This window comes from Lepus europaeus, chromosome 15, assembly GCF_033115175.1.
Source record: "Lepus europaeus isolate LE1 chromosome 15, mLepTim1.pri, whole genome shotgun sequence".
NCBI classification, from domain to species: Eukaryota; Metazoa; Chordata; class Mammalia; order Lagomorpha; family Leporidae; genus Lepus; species Lepus europaeus.
In genome coordinates this window covers 42,796,795-42,823,226 of record NC_084841.1, presented here as the reverse complement: position 1 = coordinate 42,823,226, position 26,432 = coordinate 42,796,795, and the positions used below count along the sequence as shown (strand labels likewise).

The 26,432-nt window shown below is 45.3% G+C and overlaps 1 protein-coding gene across 3 annotated transcripts in view; it reads left to right on the top strand.

Moving 5' to 3' along the window:
- The first annotated feature begins 20,807 nt into the window (after positions 1–20,807).
- Positions 20,808–26,432, top strand: part of PLPP1 (phospholipid phosphatase 1) — an 85,553-nt gene continuing 79,928 nt past the window's right edge. Inside the window, exon 1 of one of the 3 annotated variants that reach the window (XM_062211917.1) lies at positions 20,808–21,299. In XM_062211917.1, the coding sequence (XP_062067901.1) occupies positions 21,242–21,299 (58 nt within the window). In that variant the 5' untranslated portion in view covers positions 20,808–21,241. Of the gene's footprint in view, positions 21,300–21,349; positions 21,418–26,432 lie in introns of those variants that run through there. The other 2 variants (XM_062211918.1, XM_062211919.1) reach the window with 2 other exon arrangements.

Below are 26,432 nucleotides of genomic sequence, written 5' to 3'. Positions count from 1 at the left end.
CATTTGGGAAGTGAACCAGAGGATGGAAGCTTCCTCTATCTCTTTGTCTCTCCATCTCTCTCTCTCTCTCTCTCTCTTTCAAATAAATAAATGAATCATAAATATAAACAAATAAGTAAAAACATGGATAACAAGTGTTTATAGCAGCACAAGGTATATAGCCTGAAGTACCTACAGACAACAGAATGGATATTATATAGTGTTATATTCACATAATGGAAAATTCTACAGCAATGAGAACAAATGATTTACAAATACTTGTAACAAATGAATGGATCTCCGAAGAATAATGTTGAGAGAGGGGTAGGTTAAGCTGCAGCTTGAGAGTCCTGTATCAGACTGCAGGTTTGAGTTCCTGCTGCTGTGCTCCTGATCCAGCTTCCTGCAAGGCAGCAAGAGATGGCCCAAGTGTGTGAGTCCTTGCTACCCATGGGGGAAACATGGATGGAGTTTCTGGCTCCTGGCTTCTTCAGCTTGTCCCACACCTGGTACTTATAGCTATTTGGGGAGTGAATCAGCGGATGGAAGGTATCTTTCTCACTCTCACTCTCTCTCTCTCTCCCCACCACACCCCGCCCCGTTGCTCTGCCTTTCAAATAAATAAATCCTTTTTTTAAAAAAAGGTTGACTGAGAAAAGTACACACTATACAATTCGATGACTACAGATAATGTAATCCCACTACATTAACTTGAAATTCATGCATAATTAACTTATTTGTGTGCTTCACAGTGTTATCATGTGCCCTCTGAACTGCAGTTTGCTTGTATGGCTTATCTGTCTAGTGTACTTACAGCTAAGTCACCAAGTCATTTTCTTTGCATTTCCTTCTTTAAATAAACCTTCTGTGGTAGGCAAAATAATGGCTCCCAAAGACATCCATATCCTACTTACAGAGACCTGTGAGTATGTTACTTTGCATGGTAAAAAGATGTGACTGGGTTAAGTACCTTGAGAAGAGGAAGTTATTCTAGACTATCTGGAAGAGCCTAATTCAAAATCATGTGAGTCCTAAAAATTAGAGAACGTCTCCTGATGTGGTCAGAAGGACATCATATTGCTGGCGTGGGTGGGGGAGGGCCACGAGCCATGGAATGTGTGCAGCTCAGAAGCTGGAAAAGGTAAGGACACACATCCGTTCTCCAGGGTGAGACTCCAGAATGGAGTACAGTCCTGAGCACACCTTGGTTTTAGTTGATTATTATTTAACAAAAATTTTATTTATTCATTTATTTGAGAGGTCCAGAGGGGCATACAAAGACAGAGAGAGAGAGAGAGAGAGCTCTCCCATTGGCTGATTTACTCCCTAAATGCCCATAGCATCTGGGGCTGGAGCAGGGCCAATGCTGGCATCATGCATGTCAGTCCAGGTCTCCCACATGGGGAGCAGTATCCCAATCACTTGAGCTACAGCCTTCTAGGGTCTGCATAAGCAGGAAGCTAGAATCAGGAGCCAGAGACAGGACTTGAACCCAGGCACTCTGATATGAAATGTGGTTATCTTATCTGCTAGGCCATACACATGCCTTCAACATCTTGATTTTACCCGTGTTGGACTTCTGACCTGCAGAACTGTAAGGTAATAAATATGAATTGTTTTAAACCACTAAGTTGGTGGTAATTTGCTAGAGAGGACAATAAAAACTAAGATACCTTCTCTCTCTCTTGATTCTGAGTTAAGGATGTATCTTTTTTTTCTTTTTTTTCTCATGCTTGCATCCCTTATGGGTTGTCACAGCTGGGATCCCAGACTGTTGGAGGTTTGAGAGTTACAAATGCTACTGAATCAAGCCAGATATGGGAGGAGGGCACCAGAACTTATCTACAGTTCAACCCCTCTGTCCTTGGATCTATCAAGAGAAGTGCTATTCCCGACAAGGGCAGAGGCCAGGATGGTGTTCCTCTGTAAACTTGTTCTTAGTTTATCAACAAAAACACCTTCTTAAATAGGGAAACCATTCAGGCAGCGCATGACATGGAGTGATCCTAAATCATGCATCTGAGAACCAGTTCTACCTCCCTGACTCAGGGCCAACAAGATGAACTCTTCAAGGTTCCCAGCAGTGAAAGAATAAAATACCCAAGCAGAGACCTCGGTTGTTCCTTAGCAAACAAGCGAAATAATGTGAGGGTGTGCCTGTCAACCTGACCCACACACACTCTCCACCTCCGGTCTCTGATAGGGACTGTGGTTTTTTTTTTCTCACCCTCAATTGTTTTTTAAAGTGTTGTGTAAACACAGCTTCAAGACAAGTTCTCCAGCCCACCTCTGCCGCCTCATATAGAAGTTCTGGAACCACCACTGTAGCTAACGTTTGTTACACAGCATTTACACACTGTCAATTATGGATTCTTGCCAATTCGGGTTGAAAATAGTCTGGTATTATTTTGTAAACTTGGAGATATGTGTATCTATATTAGTTCCCTAGGGTTGCTGTCACAAAACACCACAAACTATGTGATTTATAACAATAAAAATGTGGGGCCTACGCTGTGGTGTAGCAGGTAAAGCTGTTGCCTACTGTGCTGGCATCCCATATGGGCACCGGTTTGAGTCCTGGCTGCTCCACTTCTGATCCAGCTCTCTGCTGTGGCCTGGGAAAGCAGTAGAAGATGGCCCAAGTCCTTGGACCCCTGCACCTTCGTGGGAGACCTGGAAGAAGCTCCTGGCTCCTGGCTTCGGATTGGGCCAACTCCGCCACTGCAGCCATTTGGGGAGTGAAATGGCGAATGGAAGACCTCTCTCTCTCTCTCTCTCTGCCTTTGCCTCTGTAACTCTGCATTTCAAATAGATAAATAAATCTTTAAAAAAAAAAAAAAAAAAGTATTCTCTCACAGTTCTGGAGACCAGAAGTCTGACAGCAGTTTTACTGGGCTGAAACTAATGTGTTGGCAGCGCACCTTGCTTTTGTCTTTTCTTTTTTCTTTTTTTTGACAGGCAGAGTGGACAGTGAGAGAGAGACAGAGAGAAAGGTCTTCCTTTTGCCGTTGGTTCACCCTCCAATGGCCGCCGCGGTAGCGCGCTGCGGCCGGCGCACCGCGCTGTTCCGATGGCAGGAGCCAGGTGCTTCTCCTGGTCTCCCATGGGGTGCAGGGCCCAAGCACTTGGGCCATCCTCCACTGCACTCCCGGGCCACAGCAGAGAGCTGGCCTGGAAGAGGGGCAACCGGGACAGGATCGGTGCCCCGACCGGGACTAGAACCCGGTGTGCCGGCGCCGCAAGGCGGAGGATTAGCCTAGTGAGCCGCGGCGCCGGCTTGCTTTTGTCTTTTCTATTTGGAGTCAGGTCTTTCTCTGCCTCCCACTTACAAGGACACTTGGGGTTGCGATTGGGGACCACAAGATAATCCGAGATAATCTCCCAATCTGAAAATCCTTCATGCTACCATGTTGTCGAAGCTTCCTTGTCCGTGGTCACAGGTTTGGGGGGTTAAGATATGGAGGCATTTGAAGGGGCCCATTGTCAGCCTACAATACCCTCATGAGTCCACCCCTGTTACCTGCTCCCACTGGAGTTTACACTCATCTGTGAGTGCCCCAGGACACATGCACAAGAGTGTTCACAGGTGCATTGTTTGAAATGCAAAAGCTTTGGAAACCATCCAGATGCCTAACTGACAGGTGAATGGATAAGAGCTTCATATTTTTTTTATTATTTTTTTTGACAGGCAGAGTTAGACAGTGAGAGACAGAGAGAAAGGTCTTCCCTCTGTTGGTTCACCCCCCAAATGGCTGCCATGGCCGGCGCGCTGCACTGATCCGAAGGCAGGAGCCAGGTGCTTCCTCCTGGTCTCCCATGCAGGTGCAGGAGCCCAAGCACTTGGGCCATCCTCCACTACACTCTCGGGCCACAGCAGAGAGCTGGACTGGAAGAGGAGCAACCGGGACAGAATCCGGTGCCCCGACCAGGACTAGAACCCCAGGTGCCCGCGCCGCAGGCAGAGGATTAGCCTAGTGAGCTGCGGTGCTGGCCAGAGCTTCATATTTAAACACAGAAACCTATCCATTAGTGAAAATGAGTGACTTAGGCAACAGGCAACAACATGAATAAGCACTAGAAACAAATGTGAGTGAAAACGCAAGTCCTCACTATTGTATATGGTGTGAGACTGTTTTCATAAAGCTCACAACATGTAAAACCTAACTAGGGACAAATACATGTAAAGCCCACTCTTCTTTTTTTTTTTTTTAAGTTTTATTTATTTGAAAAGCAGAGAGGGAGAGAGAGAGAGAAAGAGAGAACGAGATCGAGCGAGCGAGCTTCCATTTGCTAGTTTACTCCCCAAATGCCCACAACAGCAGAGGCCAGGTCAGGCTGCAGCCAGGAGCCAGGAACTCAAGGTGACAGGAACTCAAGCACCTGGCCATCATCTGCTGCCTCCCAGGTGCACGCTAGCAGGAAGCTGGATCAGAAATGAAGGCAGCACTTGATCCCAGGTCTTTGGATGTGGGCTGCGAGCATCCCAAAGGGTGATTTTAAACTGCTGCACACAAAGGCCACCCTTGGGACGTTTTTTTTTCAAAATGAAAGGCAATGATTGAGATAAAATTCAAAATCATGGTCATCTCTGGGTTGGTGGGGTGGAAAATGGGGCAGAGGGTATGGGGTTGGAGAAGACCCAGATAACATCAACAGTACTGGAGAAGGTTTGGCTCTTAGGATGGGTGTTGATTCCTTCAGCTTTTAGTATTCTGCTGTACAATTTACATGGTAAAATTACAAATGCCCCTTTATAGATATCAAATATACTTTTAAAAATTGTTTTATTTTTTAAAAGATTTATTTGAAAGAGTTACACAGAGAGAGAAAGAGAGGCAGAGAGAGAGAGAGCGAGAAAGAGAGAGAGAAGTCTTCCATCTGCTGGTTCACTCCCCAATTGGCCACAATGGCCAGAGCGATGCCAATCCGAAGCCAGGAGCCAGGAGCCTCCTCTGCATCTCCCATGTTGTGCATGGGCCACGGACTTGGGCCATCTTCCATGGCTTTCCCAGTCCATAGCAGAGCGCTGGATCGGAAGTGGAGCAGCCAGGATAATGGCACTGCAGGCGGCGGCTTTACCCGCTGCACCACAGCACTGGCCACTTAAATATACATTTTTAAAACTTCTTATGTACTGGGGCCAGCGCTGTGGCACAGTAGGTTAATCCAACACCTGCGGTGCCAGCATCCCATATGAGCGTCTGTTCTAGTCCTGGCTGCTCCTCTTCCTATCCAGCTCTCTGCTGTGGCCTAGGAAAGTAGTAGAAGATGGCCCAAGTCCCTGGGCCCCCACGTGGGAGACCAAGAAGAGGCTCCTGGCTACTGGCTCCTGGCTCCTGGCTTCGGATCTGCCCATTTCCTGCAACTGCTGCATTTGGAGAGTGAACCAGCAAATGGAAGACCTCTCTCTGTGTCTCTCCCTCTCACTGTAACTCTACCTGTCAAATAAATAAACAAAATCTTTTTTTTAAAATGCCTATATATTTATTACACAATGTTAGATATTTTTCATAGATAGATATACACTCATGTTTGCTAGAGAACATTACAAGAATTCATGTGACTAGGAAATAAAAAGCCTTTGGGATTTCAAACAGCCTCTCCTCCCCTCTTTCATAGCCTATGCAGTGTTTCTCTTTTTTAGCTCTTGCCTTCAAATTCCCTGAGCAGAGGGAGCATCTTTTCAGTTGGCCATTCAGTCACGATCTGCTGTAGTCAGCCACTGGTGGGAGAACCAACCTAATCACGAGCGACACCACTCCCACCCATATCCATTTCCTCTTGAAACCTGTGGGTACTTTTCTCCTAAATGGGCAGTAAGGGGGCATGGAGCTAGCAAGCACTATGAAAGGTTTGATAACTGCACAGAGCATCCATTCCATCTTTTCCTGGTCAGAAGAGAGCATGCTTCATCCCCTTGTAACATAAGCCAACTATTACATGTAAAACAAGCAAAAGAGTCACGACCAATTCCAAGACCAGTTACAACGGCATCGGAAGGCAGCATTGAGAAGGCTCATTAAAAGCAGCCCCCCCCCCCCCCGGGGGAGGGCAGGTGTTTGGCATAGCAATTAAGATGCCCCTGGTTTGAGTTCCGACTTTGAATTCCGATCTCGCTTCCTGCCAAGGCACAACCTGGGAGGCAGCCAGTGATAACGTCAAGTCTGTGCCACCCATGTCGGAGAAATCCGGACAGAGTTCCAGGCTCCTGGCTTTCACCTGGAAATGGAACAGTGGATAGAGGATCTCTCTGCTTTCCTGCCTTACAAATTTACAAAAATTTAAAATAATAATAATAATAATAATTTCCACAGCAAGTATCTGTTAAATACAATGTGTAGGAGGCCATGGATTTGGACCAGGGTCCTGTACTGGGCCCAACAGACCAAACCAATATGAAGTCACTCATGCTAAACGAAACTCATTAACTTGGGAGTATAGGCACAGCTGAGTTTTGGTCAGTTAGAGCTGTTGAGCTTTAGGCAGTCAAAGGCATCCAGCTGGTTCAAAGAGGACAAAACGCCAGGCTGCAACCAATTAAGTTGTGTTTTGTGCTCCACTTGCATTTTCTGGCTGTAAATACTGCCTAATCATGTAGCCAGGAGTTCCTAGAACCTGTTCTGGTTCCGACTGCCGGATAGCAAAATGTTGTTGTTTTTCTTGCTGAAATAAACTTTGATAGATTAAAACTTACTTTTTCTATTTTAACACATCCCAGATGTTTCTTTTTATTAAAGCAACAGTGGAAAGTTCTGGATGAGTGCTTCTCAAATGTGAATACATACAGGAATCACCTGGGACCCTGTTTAAAATTGAGGCTTTTGAGTGTGAAAGTCTGTATTTCTTAAGCTGATGCAGACAGTGCTGGTCCCAGGTACCTTTTGAGGAGCAAAGCCTTAGAGCTGTGTCCAGTGTCTGAAACCCCATTTGGGAATCTGGAAAGAGAGCTAGAGCCAGTTCACAGCACAATGCAATAACTTTTAACATGAGCTTGCAAAGGACCTGGAGGACCCCCGAACATCAACTATTTGTATACCCACAGTTAATAAGACACACCGTGAACCTGGGTCTGCTGATGAAGTGATGGGAATTTTTAAATAATAATGTCCAACATCTATTGAGCATCTACTCAGTGCCTTGGCGCTGTGATAGGTGATCTAGACTTACTAGCTCACTTAACTTGCACAACAAACCTTTCTCGTTTTACAAATAAGGATATGGGTGCACAGGATATTTTAAGTAATTTGCTCAAGGGTATTCAGTGGAGCATTCAGGAGCCAGATTCCTGAGCCCAGGTGTTTAATTACTGTGTTGTACTGTAGCCTTCATGTGTAGCAATGACTTTGAAGAAAATGATTATATTTCATTAAAATTTGTCAGGGGTGGACATTTGGCGCAGAAGTTAAGATGCTGCTTGAGATGCCTACATACTGCATCAGAGTGCCTGTGTCTGCTTCTGATCCAACTTCCTGCTAATGTGCCCAGTCGGAGCCACAATGATGGCTCAAATAGGTAGGTTCCTGCCACCCATGTGGGAGACCCAGATTTAGTTCCAGGCTCCTGGTGTTGACCTATTGCCAGCATTTGAGGAAAAATAACATGAATAGCAGATCTCTCTGTTTCTCTGCCTTTCAAATAATGTTAAGATGAATTTTTAAAAAAATGAAATTCATCTGAAGAGTGAAAAATGTGGGCTGGCTAGACTTGAGGTCTTCTGATTCCGATTGGCATCAGAAACTCCTGGTGCATTTGTTAACTAAAATAACAGGACGGGCTGAGGTTCCGTCCTAGACCTTCTGCATGGACATCTCAGTGGGGCTGGGCAACCTCATGTTTAACAAATGCCTCAGAAGATTTGGATCATGCAAAGCCTGTAGTATTGCTATGAACTTTTCTTCTTTTTTTTTTTATACATCTCCTTTTTAAAGATTGTATTTATTTATTCAAGAGGCAGAGTTACAGACAAAGAGAAGGAGAGACACAGAGAGAGAGGTCTTCCATTCACTGATTCACTCCCCAAATGGCCATAACAGCCAAAGCTGGCTTGATCCAAAGCTAGGAGCCAGGAGCTTCTTTCAGGACTCCCATGTGGGTGCAGGGGCCCAAGCACTTGTGCCATCTTCCACTACATTCCCAGATCATCAGCAGGGAGCTGGATTGGAAGAGGAGCAGCCAGGACTGGAACTGGCACCTATATGGGATGCCGGTACTGCAGGTAGAGGCTTAGCCTACTACACCACAGCACCGGTCCCACCAAAAAGTTTTCAAAGGCAGAGTTTTAAAAATCTAAGGAAAGTTAAATGAAGTTCCTTATATGAGAAACTTAAAAGGAAAGGTAGTTCTGAGAGTTAGGAACTTCCTAGAAGTGTGTCTCTGACTCCCATCTTTTTTGTTGTTTTTTTTAAAGGCTGCAGTAGGTATGGATGTTTGGCCCACTGGTTAAGATGTCACTTGACATCTCATATCAGAGTGCCTGGGTTCAAGTCCCTACTCTGCACTTGATTCCAGCTTCCTGCTAATGTGCACCCTGGAAGGCAGCAGGTCATGGCCCAAGTACTTGGGCCCCTGCCACCATGTAGGAGACCCAGCTTAAGTTCTGGATTCCTGGCTTCTACTTACCCAGCCTTGGATATTGCAGGCATTTGAGGAGTGAACCAGCACATGAGTGATGTCTGTCTGTCTTTGTTCCTCTGCCTTTTGAAAGATGAAAAAAAATAAGTAAAAATTATTTTTTAGGGGCCGGTGTGGTGGCGTAAGGGGTAAAAAAACCTGGGCCTGTGATACTGGCATCCCATATGGGTGCTGGTCAGCTACTCCACTTCCCATCCAGCTCCCTACTAATGGCCCTGGAAAAGCAATAGCAGATGGCTCAAGTGTTTGGACCCCTGCCACACATGTAGGAGATTCTGATGAAGCTCCTGGCTCCTGGTTTCAGACTGGCTCAGCCCAGGCCACTGTGGCCGTCTGAGGAGTGAACCAGCAGATGGAAGCTCTGTCTCTCCTTTTCTCTCTGTAGCTCTGATTTTCAAATAAATAAATCTTTGAAAAATTATTTTTTAAAAAATCTGCAGTGAGGAACTTTTAAAATTTAAAATGTTCAATTTTTTTTATTTGAAAGGCGGAGACAGAGTGTAAGATCTTCCATACACTCCGGAGTATTCCATGCAACTTACCTAGAAGGGGTAGCTCCACTTTTAAAAGCAGTGCACATTATTGAAGACACCAAACAATGTGCTTGTAAAGGGTGGCATGGATCTGTAAGAATAGTGACGAAGAATAAACTGTCCTTGTCACCTCCACTTCCAGGCAAGCTCATGGCTTTGGGGAAAAAGCTAGAATAACAGCAATAAAAAAGGGTGGAGGGGCCAGTGCTGTGGTGCAGTAGGTTAATTTTCTGCCTGAGGCGCCCTCATTCCATTCTGGCGCTAGTCTCGGCTGCTCCACTGCCCATCCAGCTCTCTGCTATGGCCTGGGAAAGCAGTAACAGATGGCCCAAGTGCTCAGGTCCCTGCACCTGCGTGGGGGGGCCCGGAGGAGGCTCCTGGTTCCTGGCTTTGGATCAGCCCAGCTCTGGGCTATTGTGGCCGTTTAGGGAGTGAACAGACGGAAGACCTTTCTATCTCTTCCTCTTACTGTCTGTAAATCTACCTCTCAAATAAATAAATAAAATCTTTATTTAAAAAAAAGGGTGGAGGGGCACAGGTAGACTCCCTCCTGAGCTCTTTACTTCTCTTTTTTCTCATTCATCCATTTTTTAATTTTTATTTGAGAGCCTGAGAGAGATAGCTATCTATAGACAGACACACACACTCAGAGCTCCCAATCACTAGTTCACTCTCCAGTTGCCCATAGTGGCCAGGACTGGGCCACGCTGAAGCTGGGAGCCAAGGACTTCATCCAGGTCTCCCATATGTGGTAGGAACCCAATTACTTGAACCAGCACCAGGGTCTGCGGTGGCAGAAAGCTGGGATCAGGAGCAGTTCCATCTGGGATGCAGAACTCTTACATGCTGGGCAAATGCCTGCCCCTAACTCGTTCATTCATTCAGGCATTTGTCTTAACTGTACATGCCTTCATTGTGCCACATAGGTTCCTTTTCCGTTCACAACCTCCTATCTTTTCACATTGCATTTGCCCCACTCCTCATGCCCATCCTGGTTAACAGATCACCTTTAGTTGAGGGAAGAGCCCTTCTTCAGCTCCTGAAAAAGATGATGAAGGTGGGTTCTGACTAGAGACCAGCAAGTGGATGGCAACTTGACCCAAGATTTTTCTTAAAAAATAGTGATGTCTTTAAAACTATAGGTATTTTATAGGTAATTCACATACATATCTCTGATACTGTATTTTTAAAAGAGACTGTTAAAGAAATAATTTGAAAATGTCCTAGAGAAAGGATGTGGTCATCAGCAGGGCCAGGTGTGGATTTACTAAGAACAAGTCGTTTCAAGCCAACTCCATTCCTTCGTTAGACTAGGGAACCATGGTAGGTCTTGGGTTGAGTGGGTGGTGGGGAAGCAGAAATAATGGGTGTGGAGTCACAGAATTGTTTTCCAAAACATATGCATCATCTGGCTCCATCTATCAGACTAGGCAACTGCACATACACTGTTGTATTTGATCATAGCAAACCTGTTAAGAAAATCATGTCTTCCTAAACAACAACAAATCCTGGCCCTCTGAGCTTGACCGCAGAGAACACTGAGGGAAGGAGAATGTGTTGGTGAAGCTGGGTCCCAACTGTGATCCTAAGAGGTTCACCTACATTTTGTGTGTCGTCCCCGCCACCCCATTGCAGCTAAGTCCCTCCCATTTTAGCCCTGCTCCAGTGTTAATCAAAGGTTTTCCCTTCCTGCCTTGTAACAAAGCCTTGAAAAGGGTGGAAACCATAAACAAGATTCTACTTAAGATAAGATAGGTTGGCCACAAACACAAAGAAGGACTGGTCTGTGACACCTTCCGTTTACTGCCCATCACAGAGATTATGACTTCCTCTTACCACCAAATGACTCCTCTCAGATACTGGTTTTCGGAAGTCACTACCTATTTTCAGTGATTTTACGTTGCCCCCAGATACACTTTTTAGCTACAAGCTGTTGTAGCCTAGAATTTTCTCTTCCATGAATCCCCAGTGTGAGTTCCTTGTTTTACAGCCTTTACTCAAAGAGGTCAGAAAATGCTAATTCAATGCCACAGCTGAGAAAGAACTGCTAAGATCAATCCCATTCACAATAGCTACAAAAACAAATACCTTGGAATAAACTTAACTAAGGACGTTAAAGATCTCTACTATGAGAATTACAAAATCTTAAAGAAAGAAATAGAAGAGGATACCAAAAAATGGAAAAATCTTCCATGCTCATGGATTGGAAGAATCAACATCATCAAAATGTCCATTCTCCCAAAAACAATTTATAGATTCAATGCGATACCAATCAAGATACCAAAGACATTCTTCACAAATCTAGAAAAAATGATGCTGAAATTCATATGGAGATGCAAGAAACCTCGAATAGCTAAAGCAATCTTGTACAACAAAAACAAAGCCGGAGGCATCACAATACCAGATTTCAGGACATACTACAGGGCAGTTGTAATCAAAACAGCATGGTACTGGTACAGAAACAGATGGATAGACCAATGGAACAGAATAGAAACACCAGAAATCAACCCAAACATCTACAGCCAACTTATATTTGATCAAGGATCTAAAACCAATTCCTGGAGCAAGGACAGTCTATTCAATAAATGGTGCTGGGAAAACTGGATTTCTACGTGCAGAAGCATGAAGCAAGACCCCTACCTTACATCTTACACAAAAATCCACTCAACATGGATTACAGACCTAAATCTATGACCCAACACCTTATTATTAGAGAGCATTGGAGAAACCCTGCACGATATCGGCACTGGCAAAGACTTCTTGGAAAAGACCCCGGAAGTACAGGCAGTCAAAGCAAAAATTAACATTTGGGATTGCATCAAATTGAGAAGTTTCTGTACTTCAAAAGAAACAGTCAGGAAAGTGAAGAGGAAACCAACAGAATGGGAAAAAATATTTGCAAACTATGCTACAGATAAACTCCACAAAAACAAAACAAACAACCCACTTAAGAGATGGGCCAAGGACCTCAATAGACATTTTTCAAAAGAGGAAATCCAAATGGCCAACAGACACATGAAAAAATGTTCAAGATCACTAGCAATCAGGGAAATGCAAATCAAAACCACAATGAGGTTTCACCTCACACCAGTTAGAATGGCTCACATTCAGAAATCTACCAACAACAGATGCTGGCGAGGATGTGGGGGAAAAGGGACACTAACCCACTGTTGGTGGGAATGCAAACAGGTTAAGCCACTATGGAAGTCAGTCTGGAGATTCCTCAGAAACCTGAATATAACCCTACCATACAACCCAGCCATCCCACTCCTTGGAATTTACCCAAAGTAAATTAAATTGGCAAACAAAAAAGCCATCTGCACCTTAATGTTTATTGCAGCTCAATTCACAATAGTTAAGATCTGGAATCAACCTAAATGCCCCTCAACAGTAGACTGGATAAAGAAATTATGGGATATGTACTCTATAGAATACTATACAGCAGTAAAAAACAATGAAATCCAGTCATTTGCAACAAAATGGAGGAATCTGGAAAACATCATGCTGAGTGAAATAAGCCAGTCCCAAAGGGACTTGATCAGCCCTTGCCCTGACTGTTGATGAACAACTTAATACTTTATCCCTTTTAGTATTTTTTTCTGTTTGTTCTACTTAATACTATTGGTTGAATTCTGTAATTAATACACAATTATTAAGTGTTGAAACTTAACTGAAAAGTGATCCCTGTTGAATATAAGAGTGGGAATAAGAGAGGGAAGAGATGTACAATTTGGGACATGCTCAATCAGACTTGCCCCAAACGGTAGAGTTAGAAACATACCAGGGGATTCCAATTCAATCCCATCAAGGTGGCATGTACCAATACCATCTCACTAGTCCAAGTGATCAATTTCTGTTCACAATTGATCATAATGATAGGACTAAGAGTCAAAGGGATCACATAAACAAGACTAGTGTCTGCTAATACTGATAGAATAAAAAAGGGAGAGAACAATCCAAAATGGGAAGTGGGTTACACAGCAGACTCATAGAATAGTGGATGTCCTAAACAGCACTCTGGCCTCAGAATCAGCCCTTAAGGCATTCGGATATGGCTGAAGAGCCCATGAGAGTATTTCAGGCATGGAAAGCCAAGATACTCTGGCAAAAAAAAAAACAAAAAAACAAAACCTAAATGAAAGATCTCCGCAAGTGAGATCCCAGTGGAAAGAACAGGTCATCAAAGAAGGAAGTACCTTTCTCTGAAGGGAGGAGAGAACTTCCACTTTGACTATGACCTTGTCCAAATATGATCAGAGTCAGCGAACTCAAAAGGCTTCCATAGCCTTGGCAACTCATGACAAGAGCCTAGGGTGATTACTGATGCCATAAACAAGAGTGTCAATTTGTTAAGTCAACAACAGGAGTCACTATGCACTTATTCCTCATGTGGGATCTCTGTCCTTAATGCGTGTGTACATTGTGATTTAATGCTATAACTAGTACTCAAACAGTATTTTTACACTTTGTGCTTCTGTGTGGGTGCAAACTGTTGAAATCTTTATTTAATGTATACTAAACTGATCTTCTGTATATAAAGAGAATTGAAAATAAATCTTGATGTGAATGGAAGGGGAGAGAGAGCAGGGGGTGGGAAGGAAGTTATGGGGGGGGGGAAACCATTGTAATCCATAAGCTGTACTTTGGAAATTATATTCATTAAATAAAAGTTAAAAAAAAAATTACATTAGTAAAAAATAAACAAAACATAACACTAAAAAGTCCTTACTCATGCCTAACCCAAAACCCTACTATTTCAGGGAAGCTTCTCCTTTTGTATTTAGAGAAAACTTACAATATCCCCTCACCTCCTCTAATTCAATATTTCTTTATTGAATTATCCTAAGAAAACATCTAATAAAGTTTCTAATAAAACAAACAAACAAACAAAAAGAAAATGCCAATTTGTTTGGCTGCCTCTTTCCTCGAGTCATTGCTCAATCTTTGAGGAACATTCTTCTTTCTGCTCCAGTTGTACTCAGAGCTTTCAGGGATTTTTTTTATTTTTAATTTTTACTTACTTATTTGTTTGAAAGGCAGACAGAGAAAGGAGGGAGGGAGGGAGAGAGACAGAGAGAATTCCCATCCACTGATTCATTTCCCCCACACTTGTGACCTTGGGCTGGACTGGGCCAAAGTTGGAAGCCAGGAACTCCAGGGTCTCCCATGTGGGTGGCAGGGATCCAATTACTTAACCGGGGTTGGGGACCATCTGGTTAAGCCACACATAAGGCCTACAAAATCATTTGGTCTGGCCCTGCCAAGGCAACAGCAAGTGGGACTTGAAATTCAATAAATCTACAGCAGGCTAATTTTTAAGTTGATAATTTTGTATGGCCTGTGAGTGATGTTATGCATCTCCAAATGGCCCTTGACAGAAAAAAGGCTCCCCACCCCAACTGCTGCCTCCTTGGGTAAGCATTAGTGGGAAGCTGGAATTGAGGAAGGACCTGAACCCCAGGAACTCTGATAGGGGATGTAGGCTTCACAAGTGGCATCTTTACTACTATGCCAAGAGCCTGCCACAGGGCTTTGGGATTTCAAGAATCATAAATTCATGTAAGTAAAAAGTTTTTAAAGAATAATATGACAAGAGCAAGTGTTTGGTGCAGGAGTTAATTTGCTACTTGGGACACCAGCATCCTGGCTACTGTGCTTCCGATTCCAGTTTCCTGCTAATGTGCACTCAGGAGGCAGCAGATGTTGGCTCAAGTAGTCAACCTTCTGTGCCCACATGGGGCACCCTGATTGAACTCTGGGCTCCTGGCTTTAGCCTGGCCTTGCCCCTGCCATTGTGAGCATTCGGAGGAGTGAAACAGTGAATCAGAGATCTCTGTCTTTCTCTCTCTGCCTTTCAAATGAATTGGAAGTAAATCAATTTTTTTTTAAGCTGAGAAACCTCAAAATCTTGTGTTGATGGCATGTGGAGTCTTCTCCACCATTGTTAGAGATGAGAGTGAAATGGGATTATCTCATGAGGTTGAGTGTGGGCATGCCCCATATGTAAGCAGTTCAACAGCTAGTAATTCCACATGAGATCACAGCAGCATTATTATTTTCTTAAGATTTATTTATTTAGGCCAGCGCCGCGGCTCACTAGGCTAATCCTCCGCCTTGCGGCACCGGTACACCGGGTTCTAGTCCCGGTCGGGGCACTGATCCTGTCCCGGTTGCCCCTCTTCCAGGCCAGCTCTCTGCTGTGGCCAGGGAGTGCAGTGGAGGATGGCCCAAGTGCTTGGGCCCTGCACCCCATGGGAGACCAGGAGAAGCACCTGGCTCCTGCCATCGGATCAGCACGGTGCGCCGGCCGCAGCACACCTACTGCGGCGGCCACTGGAGGGTGAACCAATGGCAAAAGGAAGACCTTTCTCTCTGTCTCTCTCTCTCTCTCACTGTCCACTCTGCCTGTCAAAAAAAAAAAAAAAAAAGATTTATTTATTTAAAAGTCAGAGTTATACAGAGAGAGGAGAGGCAGAAAGAGAAAGAAGTCTTCCATCTGCTGGTTCACTCCTCAGTTGGCTGCAACGGCTGGAGCTGAGCCAATCCGAAGCCAGGAGCCAGGAAATTCTTCCGGGTCTCCCACACGGGTGCAGGGGCCCAAGGACTTGGGTCATCTTCTACTGCTTTTCCAGGCCATAGCAGAGAGATGGATCAGAACTGGAGCAGCTGGGTCTCGAACCAGCGCCCATATGGGATGCTGGCACTTCAGGCCAGGGCGTTAACCTGCTGTGCCATAGTGCCAGCCCCAGCATTATTTTCAAAATGGGAAATAACCCAGATGACCTTTGTTAAGAAGAATGAGTAAAATATTATATTTATATGATAGACCTACAATTGCAGCAACATGAATGAATGTATGAAATACAATTGAGTAAAAGCAATTAATAGTAGAGGACTACATATATAGCATAATCTTTTTAAAAGCTAAAAACAAGCAAGTTAAATATGTATATTTTTTTAAAAAATCATTTGAGAGAGACAGTAGAACCACCTACCCAAAGGGTCACTCCTGAAAAGCCCACTAGACTGGGGCTGGCCTGGGGCCAGAGCCAGGAGCTGGGAACTCAATCCAGATGTTCCACATGGGTAGCAGGGACTCAATTATTTAAGATATTACTGCAGCCTCCTTGGAACTGCATTGTGAGAGCCTGAGCCTAAGATTGAGTCTAGGCACAAAGATGTAGGAACAATCTTCTTAACTGGCATTTTAACTGCTAGGCCAAATGCCCACCCTAACAATATGTGTTTTTAGAGACAGGTACACATGCTGTTCAGTAAGGAGAAAGCAAAGCAGGGAAAAGATAAAAATTCAGAGTAGTAGTTACCTCTCCTGAAACTGGGAGCAAGAGAGCGATGAAACACACAGGTGCATTCAATGATTCTGTAATGATCTAGGTGTTCAAATGAGTAGTGGATTCAGTTGTTCACTTTATTGTTTTCTTCATCTTCATATATTCATGTATCAATATTATGTGGTAAACCTTTCATAAGGTAAGAACCAAACTGTTTTGATCACGACTGTGAAAAGGATTACAACATACCTTATTGTGAAATTTTCTTTTTGGAACACATGCAATGAGGAATCAGACATTGAGCCTTTTAATTGCTTTAGCTTTACAAAGCTTTTTGAGGATAATAAAAGCCGTATATTTTGCATCATTCCATCTGGGAAGAAAGGACATGAACACATGGAAGCACAGATACCCTAAGGAGATTAATTCTTATTACTTTGCAGACACTTTATGCACTAAGTAATGGAGACGGGAAACTGCCAGAATGGAAAGAGACCCACCTGTAATATGTATTACATTACAGAGCAGCGCAAGAAGAGGGCTGGGGATGGAGTTCAGCCTGGAGGTATTTAAAGAGAGTGGAAATGGAGGAGACAGATTTGTAGATGGTAGACTGCTTTTCAAGAAAGTTAGTAATGAAAGGAAAGAGGAAATTAGTTTCTCTCTGCTTCAGGGAGTCTTCGGGACTGTTCTTCCCAAGCTTATCCTACTTTGCTTTTCTTTGATGCTTATATCACATAGGGAGAAAAACAGAGGCCTGAGGACAGACTGTAGTAAGCATTTAAGGAAGGCTCTGGGCTTTCATGTTAAGTCCAGGGGCACATTCATTTCTTGCTCCCCCGAGGGTGCTAATGGTGTCATTATTCAGCCAATATTCTTATTTTTTTATATTTAATTTTTTATTATTTGAGGGAGAGTGAGAGAGCACTCCCATCTGCTTGTTCATCCCCCAAATATCTGCAACAGCTATGGGGGCCAAAGCCAGGAACTGGAAACTCAAATCCAGGTTCCCCACATAGATGGCAGGGGCCCAATTATTTGCGCCATTATGGCTGCCTCCCAGGGTCTGCGTTACCAGGAGGTTGGAGTCATAAACTAGAGCCATGAATTGAGCCCTGATACTCTGAGGTGGGATGTGGGTGTCTTGGCTAGCAGCTGAATCCTAGGCCAACAGCACCAGTGCTCTTTTGTTTCTATCTTCATCACCATTTCAAAGTTATTTAACTCACTTTCAATTCCAATAACACCAGTCCAATAATGACAGTAGAACAAAACAAAATGAAATTGCCCCAGTTAAATAAAAACCCTCTACCTCCAAACAAATTTTTTTTTTTTTTAGTAATTCTTTTCTAAAATGAGGGCTGATTAATTGTTTATAATCTGCACATAGCACAGATCCCATTTAAGGAAACAGGAAATGACAGCATTTTAATGGACTTTGGCTTATTAATCTCTTTTAAAGCTATTATCTGTAATGCCTCTAAAGGGCAAAACACAGTGCTTACAAATCAACCATTTATTTCTTCTCCTTTAAGGGAATGGCTGTTAGGTATGGGAGAGGGGTGAGAAGGAACAAAGCAAGTCGTCATCTCCCCCTGATGCCTTCCAGAGCTCTAAGGTAAAGCCCCCACGCCATGTGCTTGCTGACCAGAGGTGGGGCACTTTTTTCTGCCAACAACCATTTGGATATTTATAAATCAGTTGCGGGTCATACAAAATGATCAGCTTAAAAATTAGTCTGCTTGAGTTTCGAGTCTCACCTGTGGTTGCCTTGGCAGAACCAGACCAAATGGACCAAGTGAAGGGCCACTGGACATTCCCCACCCCTGCCCAACACTCTTTGCTCGGGACCCTGGATTTGTTTAGTTAAGTGTCAGTTTCCCAGCTGGGCTCCTGTTCTTTTTGGCCTATCCGCAGCTGTGCACTGGATCTGGCTAGATTTGGGGCTCAATAAATGTGAGAGAACCATTAAACATCAGGGAAATGCAAGTCAGAATCACAATAAGCTATTGCTTTACACCTGTTGGAATGGCTCTCCCCAAAAAGGAAAAGCTAAGCGTGGGTGAGGCTGTGGAGGAAGGGGAACTTTACACACCGTTGGTAGGGATGCAATTTATGATAGCCCTTATGGAAAAGAGCATGGAAGTTCCTCAAAATCTCATTTTTTGTTTGTTTAAAGTTGTTTTTTTTTTAATTTTTTTTTAAAATTTTTCCTTATTTGAAGAGCAGAGCTATAGAGAAAGTGAGAGAGAGAAAGAGATCTTCCATCCTTTGGTTCACTCCCCAAATGGCCACAATGGCTGGGGCTGGGCCTGGGCCAGAAGCCAGGAGCCAGAACCTTCCTCCAGGTCTGCTACATGGATGCAGGGGCCCAAGAACTTGGGCCATCTTCCGCTGCTTTTCCAGGCACACTTGCAAGGAGCTGGATTGGAAGTGGAGCAGCTGAGACTTGAACTGGCACCCAAATAGGATGCCAGAGCTGCAGTTGATGGCTTTACCCACTATTCCACAATGCCAGCCCCTCCTCAAAATCTTAAAAATTGAACTATCATATGATCCAGCAGTCTCCCACTGGGTATATAGCCAATGGGAATAGAGTCAGGATGCTGAAGAGATACCTGCACTCTATGTTTATTGCAGCACTATTCACAGTAGCCAAGGCATGGGATCAACTTAGGGGTCTATCGGTGGATGAGTGGATAAAGAAAATGTGATATATTTACACAATGGGATACTATCCAAATCTAAATGAGAATTATATCTTGTTGTTTGAGACAACATGAGTGGAATTGGAGAGCATTACAGTAACTGAAACAACCCAGGCACATAAAGACAAATACAGCATGACCTCACTCATATGTGGAATCTAGAAAAGCTGATCTCACAGAAGGACAGAGTAGAATGGTGGTTACCAGAGGCTTGGGGAGTTAGGGGCAGAGCCATGGAATATGTAGCTCAAAGGATATATAATTTGATAGGAGGAGAAAAAAGTTCAGAATGAAAACAATATATAAAGTACATTTGAATAAAACACCCTGCATACAGTAGGTGCTCAGTAAATTTTTTTTTTGGAATGAACTCCTAATACTTGGATATCAGAAGTACTTTCAATTTGTTGTGAGTTTGCCATCTGGGGCCCTTGTTGTTCTGGGAGTAAGGAAGGTCACAAAATAAACAATGGCACACCTTTCTCAGGTGTGAATTGTTTAAAGCTTTTGGAAGCTACTCAAACAAAAGGCGAAAGGAAAAACCTAGTTCTTCAAATATCTTTTGCTTTTTTGGAGATCTTAACATAATCTCTCCACTGGTTTGGGGGGATGTCTTGCAGGAAAAATTTGAGAAGTAGTAAGTACATATCATGGTTTGTGTTTTACATCTTTGCATAAGGCAGTCTACAAACAGGGGAAGACACCGGTGTTGTTAAACCACCTGTGGATGGTTGAATCTCCCCTGGAGCAGTTTCACAGTTTTTTCCTGGGCTTCACCACTTCCCCTTAACTGGAACACAGCAGGGATTATCAACATCCCCATTTTGCCGATTAGGAAAGAGATTAAGTTTGCTCTGGCGTTCTCTTGGGAATGAGGCATGGCAGTACTTGCTGCTGTAAAAAAAAAAAAAAAAAAAAATTCGGACACTTGTCAAAATGTAAGGAAGACGTTATTCAAGTCCGCTGCGACATGTTTATTGCAGCAGGTGAGAGAAACAGCTCCATCCAGAATAGAGCAAAGACAGCTGGAGAGTTAAAGCTGAGGACAAGCGGGGGGTGGGGAGTGGGGGGGTGGTCAGTGGGAGAATGACTAAGAAACGCCAAGGGTCGGAGCACTCTTGCTAAAGGCAAAGAAAAGATTTTATACATCACAGGTCGAGGTGTGTGTGTGTGTGTGGGGGGGGCGGGTAAGAGATCGGAGCGGTGTTAAGTATCAAAACATCAAGGAAGATCAGGTATCAAGGGTAGGAGGATGACTTCGCAGGATTCCGGCTAAAGCCACGCTCGGCCAGGACAGGCAGGCCAGCACCGGGGCCTAGTGGAAAACAGGGCTCAGAGGAGCCCAGCCGAAGTTTGGTCACCGGGAGCCTGTCGCTGTGCACCCCGACCTCGTTATTGCCCGCGCCCCCTGTGAAACGGTGGGAGGGCGCCTAGTTCTGCTTTGAGAGCCACGGCGCTCCGCAGCCACGAGGTGGGCGGAGTTCGGAGACCACCAGGAGAACGGCCAGTCCGAGCACCGGAGACGCCCCCAGCGCCCAGCTCCGCTCGGGACTCCGCAGGTCGGGCGGGGCGGGGCCGGCGGCGCTGATTGGCTGCCCGCCCGGCCTGGGCGCCCCGGCCCCGCCCCTGCCGCCTTCCTGCAGCCCGCGAGGCCGCGCGCTGGCCGATCCCGCGCTGCCCGGCGGGAGGGGCCCGAGCCCGCGTTCCTCCTCCCTACCGGTCCCCATCCTTAAAGCAAGAGTGCGAACGCCCCGCCTGTTGGAGAGGGCGCCGGGATCCGGACGGCAAGCAGCCGGGACAGGGCCGGGGCAGGCCGACCGACGAGGGCCTGAGGGGACAGAGCTGCGGCGGCTGGCACGCGAGCGTGCCGGCCCTGACCGAGTGTTTGCGGGAGCTCTGAGGGGAGGGGTCCCGGCGCCATTGCTGGCGGTCGTCGCGCCGCCCGCTCCCAGGTCCTCCCTCGGTCGCTCTCCTCCGGCTGGAAGGAGCCGTGCTCGGGGCCGTCGCCAGCACCTGGCTCGGTCTTGAGAATCGGGCGCCTCGGCCGCCGGCCCGCAGCTCCGTCCGCCGCCCGCGCCGGGCAGCCGCGGCCGAGACCATGTTTGACAAGACGCGGCTGCCGTACGTGGCCCTCGATGTGCTCTGCGTGTTGCTGGGTACGTACGCGCCGCCTGCCCGAGGGGCGTGTGCGCGCGGGCCCGGGTGGGGTGCGCAGCGGTGCGGGCCGTAGCCGCCGGGAGGGGACTCGCGCAGAGCCGTGGGGCCGGCATGGGGGTGTGTAAGAGCGTGTGCTGTGTGTGTGCGTGTGTGCCTGGTGCGCGCGCCGGGGACGGCTTCGGCAGCCCGGGTCCCCGCTTCGCAGCCTGCACCCCGGCTCCCGCGCGGCCGCCGCTGGCTGGCTGGCTGCCGCCCGCCGGTGCGCTGAGCCCAGCTCTGCTTGGTGGCTGTTCCCGCCTGTGCGCTCGGTGCCTCGCTCCTGTTCTCTGTTTCCCGTTCCACTGCAGCCGAGCAGGGTGGGCTCCTCTCCTCTCGCGGAGGGACGCCTGGGCACTGGCTCCCCAGGTTCAGGAGCGAAACCGGGAGGTTGGATGCTCTCGGGCTTCTCAGTAGCAGGCGCCAGCGCCTGGTTTATCACAACTTGGGAGAAGCAGTTTAATGTTTTCGGCTATAAAAGGCGAGGACGTTCCTAATTAGAAGGTGTTGCCAGGTTGTAAATTACCAGGTTACCAGCCAGGGTGAGGGTGCCGAGTTTCTGCCTGTAGGGCCGAGGAAGCGTGCTGTGCGGGACCGGGAGGCTACCCCAGCCCTGCTGCTGGTTCCCTCTGCGCCCAGACCTTGCCCCGGTGTCGCGTTCCGTCCCCTGGGACAGCCCCGCCGGGCGCACTAGACTTTCTGTAGCCGCAGTGCGTTTGGCGTTGTCTGATGAGAAGGGTTCGGTTCTGGAGTTTCCGGTTGCCAGGTGCTCCTTTTGACAAGAGAGAATTGGGATTTTCCGGATAAGGGGTAGGCGTTGGAAGGAGTAGTGTTCACCTTTTTAAAAGAAGAATTGTGAAAGGTAGTTAGGTTTGTGAACTATTTATGTGTTATGGAAAAACAGCAACCAGAAGACCTGCTCCAGGTCTGCGGAGTCCAGCCCATGTTTCAGTAGTGGAAGCAGTAGTGGACCTGGCTCCTTCTCGGGGCCGGGGACCGGTGGTTCAGCATCCTGGGTGCAAGTCTGCACCCTGGCTTCCCCCGGGGTAATTCCACTCGCCTGCTTCGAACCTGACCGCCTGCGTGCTAGCAGTCGTGTATTACAGATTCTCTATCACCTGTTTTTTTTTTTTTTTTTAAGAAAAGAATTCCTATTTGTTATTTATGCAGGTTCTTTATTGTCTACCTTTATAGCTCCTCAATGAATTTTAGGAATTGTTTAGGAAAGGAGGAATGCAAGTTGGAATACTATCTCCCTAGAAACACAAATAATCTTTTCAGATGTCAGGACATATTAATGATGGTAATTAAAATATACTCAAACTTATTTATTTGCAGTGAAAAGTTTACTTTTAGTAAAGATGTTAAATTAAAAAATGTTTTAACTTGTCTAGTTTCATTTGTACTCAGTGTGAGATTTCATTTGTATTTTAGTGAAGGGAGAGGAAAATGCTCAATCATAAGTAATACTGGTAATTTGCTACATATCATGTATTTGGATTATATATAAACTTCCCCTTTCCCCATTTTGTGGGAGTTACTCATTTGTAAAACAATATCTTTTTTCTGTGGGCCAAATAACTTATTAGGAGGAATGAAACATAATACATACTACTCTGAGGTAGCTGAAGCTAATATTGCTAAAAACAAACACCTGTGAGAAATCGTGTGTGTGTGTGTGTGTTTAAATTCATGTATAGTAGGGGAACCTATATGCAGTAAAATTTAATTTTTTAAAGATTTATTTATTTATTTGAAAGGTAGAGTTGGAGAGAGGCAGAGAGAGAAAGGTTTTCATCTGCTGGTTCACTCCGAAAATGGCCGCAACTGCTGGAGCTGGCCGAGCTGAAGCTGAAGCCAGGAGCTTCTTCCGGGTCTCCCACACGGGTGCGGGGGCCCAAGGACTTGGCCATCTTCTACTGCTTTCCCAGGCCATAGCAGAGAGCTGGATTGGAAGTGGAGCAGCCGGGACTCAAACTGGTGCTCACATGGGATGCTGCCACTGCAGGTGGCATGCCATGCCACAGTGCCGGCCCCCTATGCAGTACAGTTTTATAAATAATAGGTTTGTGTAGTGTGTATCTTCACTGTTGCATAAATATCACTTAGTTGTCCTGTAGAGGTAAGAGTAATTCTATTGCTGCATTGGCCTTAGAGTTGTAGGAATATGATGACTCTCAAAAAGAAAAAAAAAAAACAAACTGTATTTACAATTTTAATTATCATTGGTGGTGTTGCAGAAATCTTGCTTTGGTAACTTATGCTTTAAGTTTGTTTGAAAAAAGAGTATTTGAAACATTTTTTATGATTTTCATGTTATTGGAATTTCTTTTAAAGTAATTCAATATATTATGAAGGTAAACTCAGAATTTCCTTTTTCCCAGTAGAAAATGGTACTGTTTTGCTGACTAATTTGACTTACATTTAGTGTCCTCTCACAAATCTAACCACATCAGCGTTCATTACAGATAGCAATGAAAGTGAATAGTGGTCCAGGAGACCCAAGACTTCTTCTGGCTGTTTGGAGGACATGGCTTTTATAGTGAACTCACCTTTGTAGTCTAAAGATCATACTATATTTGGGTTTTATTCACCTTACTGACTGCAGAAGATTGGCAGCCTAAAATTAGGGTAGTTTGAAGAGGATTATGAACTTGGTATTAACTTTGTCCTTTTTCATGGAGTATCTACAGTTAAGAGTTTACTATAACAACAGAAAGATGATTAAGCACTTCTTAAGTACAGGGTTATGTGAAAGTGATTCATAATTATAATGTGAATATGTTCCAGATTCTGTTAATGACACCCCAACATATCCACTTTAATATGATGATGTTACATGATTTTGTTACACAACAACTTTATAATTTTACCAGGGGTGATGTCTGTCGAAGTAATCATTAAATATGCACGCACTCTCTCTTTCTCTGTGTGTGTATGTTTGCTTTTCCTTTATAAGTCATGTTTTTCCTTTATAAGTCATCTTTCCCATCAGTGGGAAACATGAATTTCCATGTACACAACCGAATTATTAGTTCCTTCAGTGGATCTAGTAGATCCTTGGAGAAAGAATGAAAGTTCTGAGAGAGAATGTGAGTTTGATTATTGTTTGAAATGAAGCATCATCTTGCCATCTTCCTGTTTTTTGGTAAAGGGTTCTTTGGTAGTAGAAAAGGCCATATGCATGAGAACATGAGTCACTTTCTGTAGGGTGTATGAAGAAAGCTGCCCTACACCAAATGATGGTAGGCTGGGATGAAGGTGGCTGTTAAACCGTGTCCTGAATACAGCTTACTGCTGTTTGATTGTTAAAGGTCATTCTAGGCTGGCGCCGTGGCTTAACAGGCTAATCCTCCGCCTTGCGGCGCCGGCACACCTGGTTCTAGTCCCGGTTGGGGAGCCGGATTCTATCCCGGTTGCCCCTCTTCCAGGCCAGCTCTCTGCTATGGCCCAGGAAGGCAGTGGAGGATGGCCCAGGTCCTTGGGCCCTGCACCTGCATGGGAGACCAGAAGTACCTGGCTCCTGGCTTCGGATCAGCGCGATGCGCTGGCCGCAGTGGCCATTGGAGGGTGAACCAACGGCAAAAAGGAAGACCTTTCTCTCTGTCTCTCTCTCTCACTATCCACTCTGCCTCTCAAAAAAAAAAAAAAAAAAAAAAAGTCATTCTAGATTTTTGCCACCGTGGCATTATGCTGATAGTTAATGGTCTCTGAGTCCATTAATCGACACAGTGCACATTGATTGAAGGTCAGCTTTGTACCAGGCACATAAGGATGAGTAAGACTCCCTGCCCTAGAGGAGTCAGAGTCTAACGAGGGAGAAACAAATGACAGGTCATAATACATTATGATATGTGCAGTAATGCAGTTATGGGATAACTTTGAGCACAGAGAAGAACCTTGTGTTAGATCTGCTCCATTAAAGATAAATGGCAGGGCCAGCAATGTGATGTAGCAGGTGGGGCTGCCACTTGCAGCGCCGGCATCCCATATGGGTGCTGGTTCCAGTCCTGGCTGCTCTACTTCCGATTCAGCTCTGCACCCGCGTGGGGGACCCAGAAGAAGCTCCTGGCTTCGGATAGGTGCAACTCCAGCTGTGGTGGCCATCTGCGGAGTGAACCAGTGGATGGAAGACCTTTTTTTTTTTTTTAAAAAAGAGGGGCCAATGTTATGGCACAGTGGGTTAACACCTTGGCCTGAAGCACCTGCATCCCATATGGACACCAGTTCAAGTCCCAGCTGCTCCTCTTCCAATCCAGCTCTCTGCTATGGCCTGGGAAAGCAGTAGAGGATGGCCCAAGTCCTTGGGCTCCTGCACCCATGTGGGAGACCAGGAGGAGGCACCTGGCTCCTGGCTTCAGATCAGCACAGCTCCAGCTATTGTGGCCCGTTGGGGAGTGAACCATCAGATGGAGGACTTCTCTCTTTCTCTCTGCCTCTCCTCTCTCTGTATAACTCTGACTTGCAAATAAAAATAAATCTTTAAAAAAAAAAAAAGATAAATGGCTTGGCAGAAAGGCAAACAAACCAAAGAAAAAGGAGATGTAGAAATGCCAGTAGTTATTTGGAATTAGTCTTTGACTTGTGTGTGTGTGTGTGTATGTAATTTATTTGTTTATTTTCCTACTCCAAATTGTTGTAGAGTTGTAGGAACCCAAGTAAGTGCCTATGTTTATGATTTACTTGCTGCAGGTCCCATGATGTCTAGCAGATTTAGATGGAACTAGTAAAACTTTTTCCCATCTGCCTGTCTTTTGCTGTGTGGCAGTCATTTAGCATACCTTTCTGCCTATTCTGCATTTACCCCTCTACTTACTTTCTGCACCTTGCTCTAGGGTGTGGGAATGGGCTTCTCTTGGTTATGTCTACGAGCTTTTGCTCTTTGATCTGTGGTTGGCTTGCTCTTGGTGAGGGGACGTCAGCAGGAGTTCTGAAAGAGCCAGTCTCTTCTGGATTTTGTGTTGTTAGGGCTGTTCCGTGTTTTGTGAGTAGGTCACTCTTCAGTGGCCATTTCTACCACTTGGAGATCTTCCTGGGTTCTGGTAACCCTTCTCTTTGCCCCTTTAGAGCTAGAGATGATGGCTTCCTGATGTTGC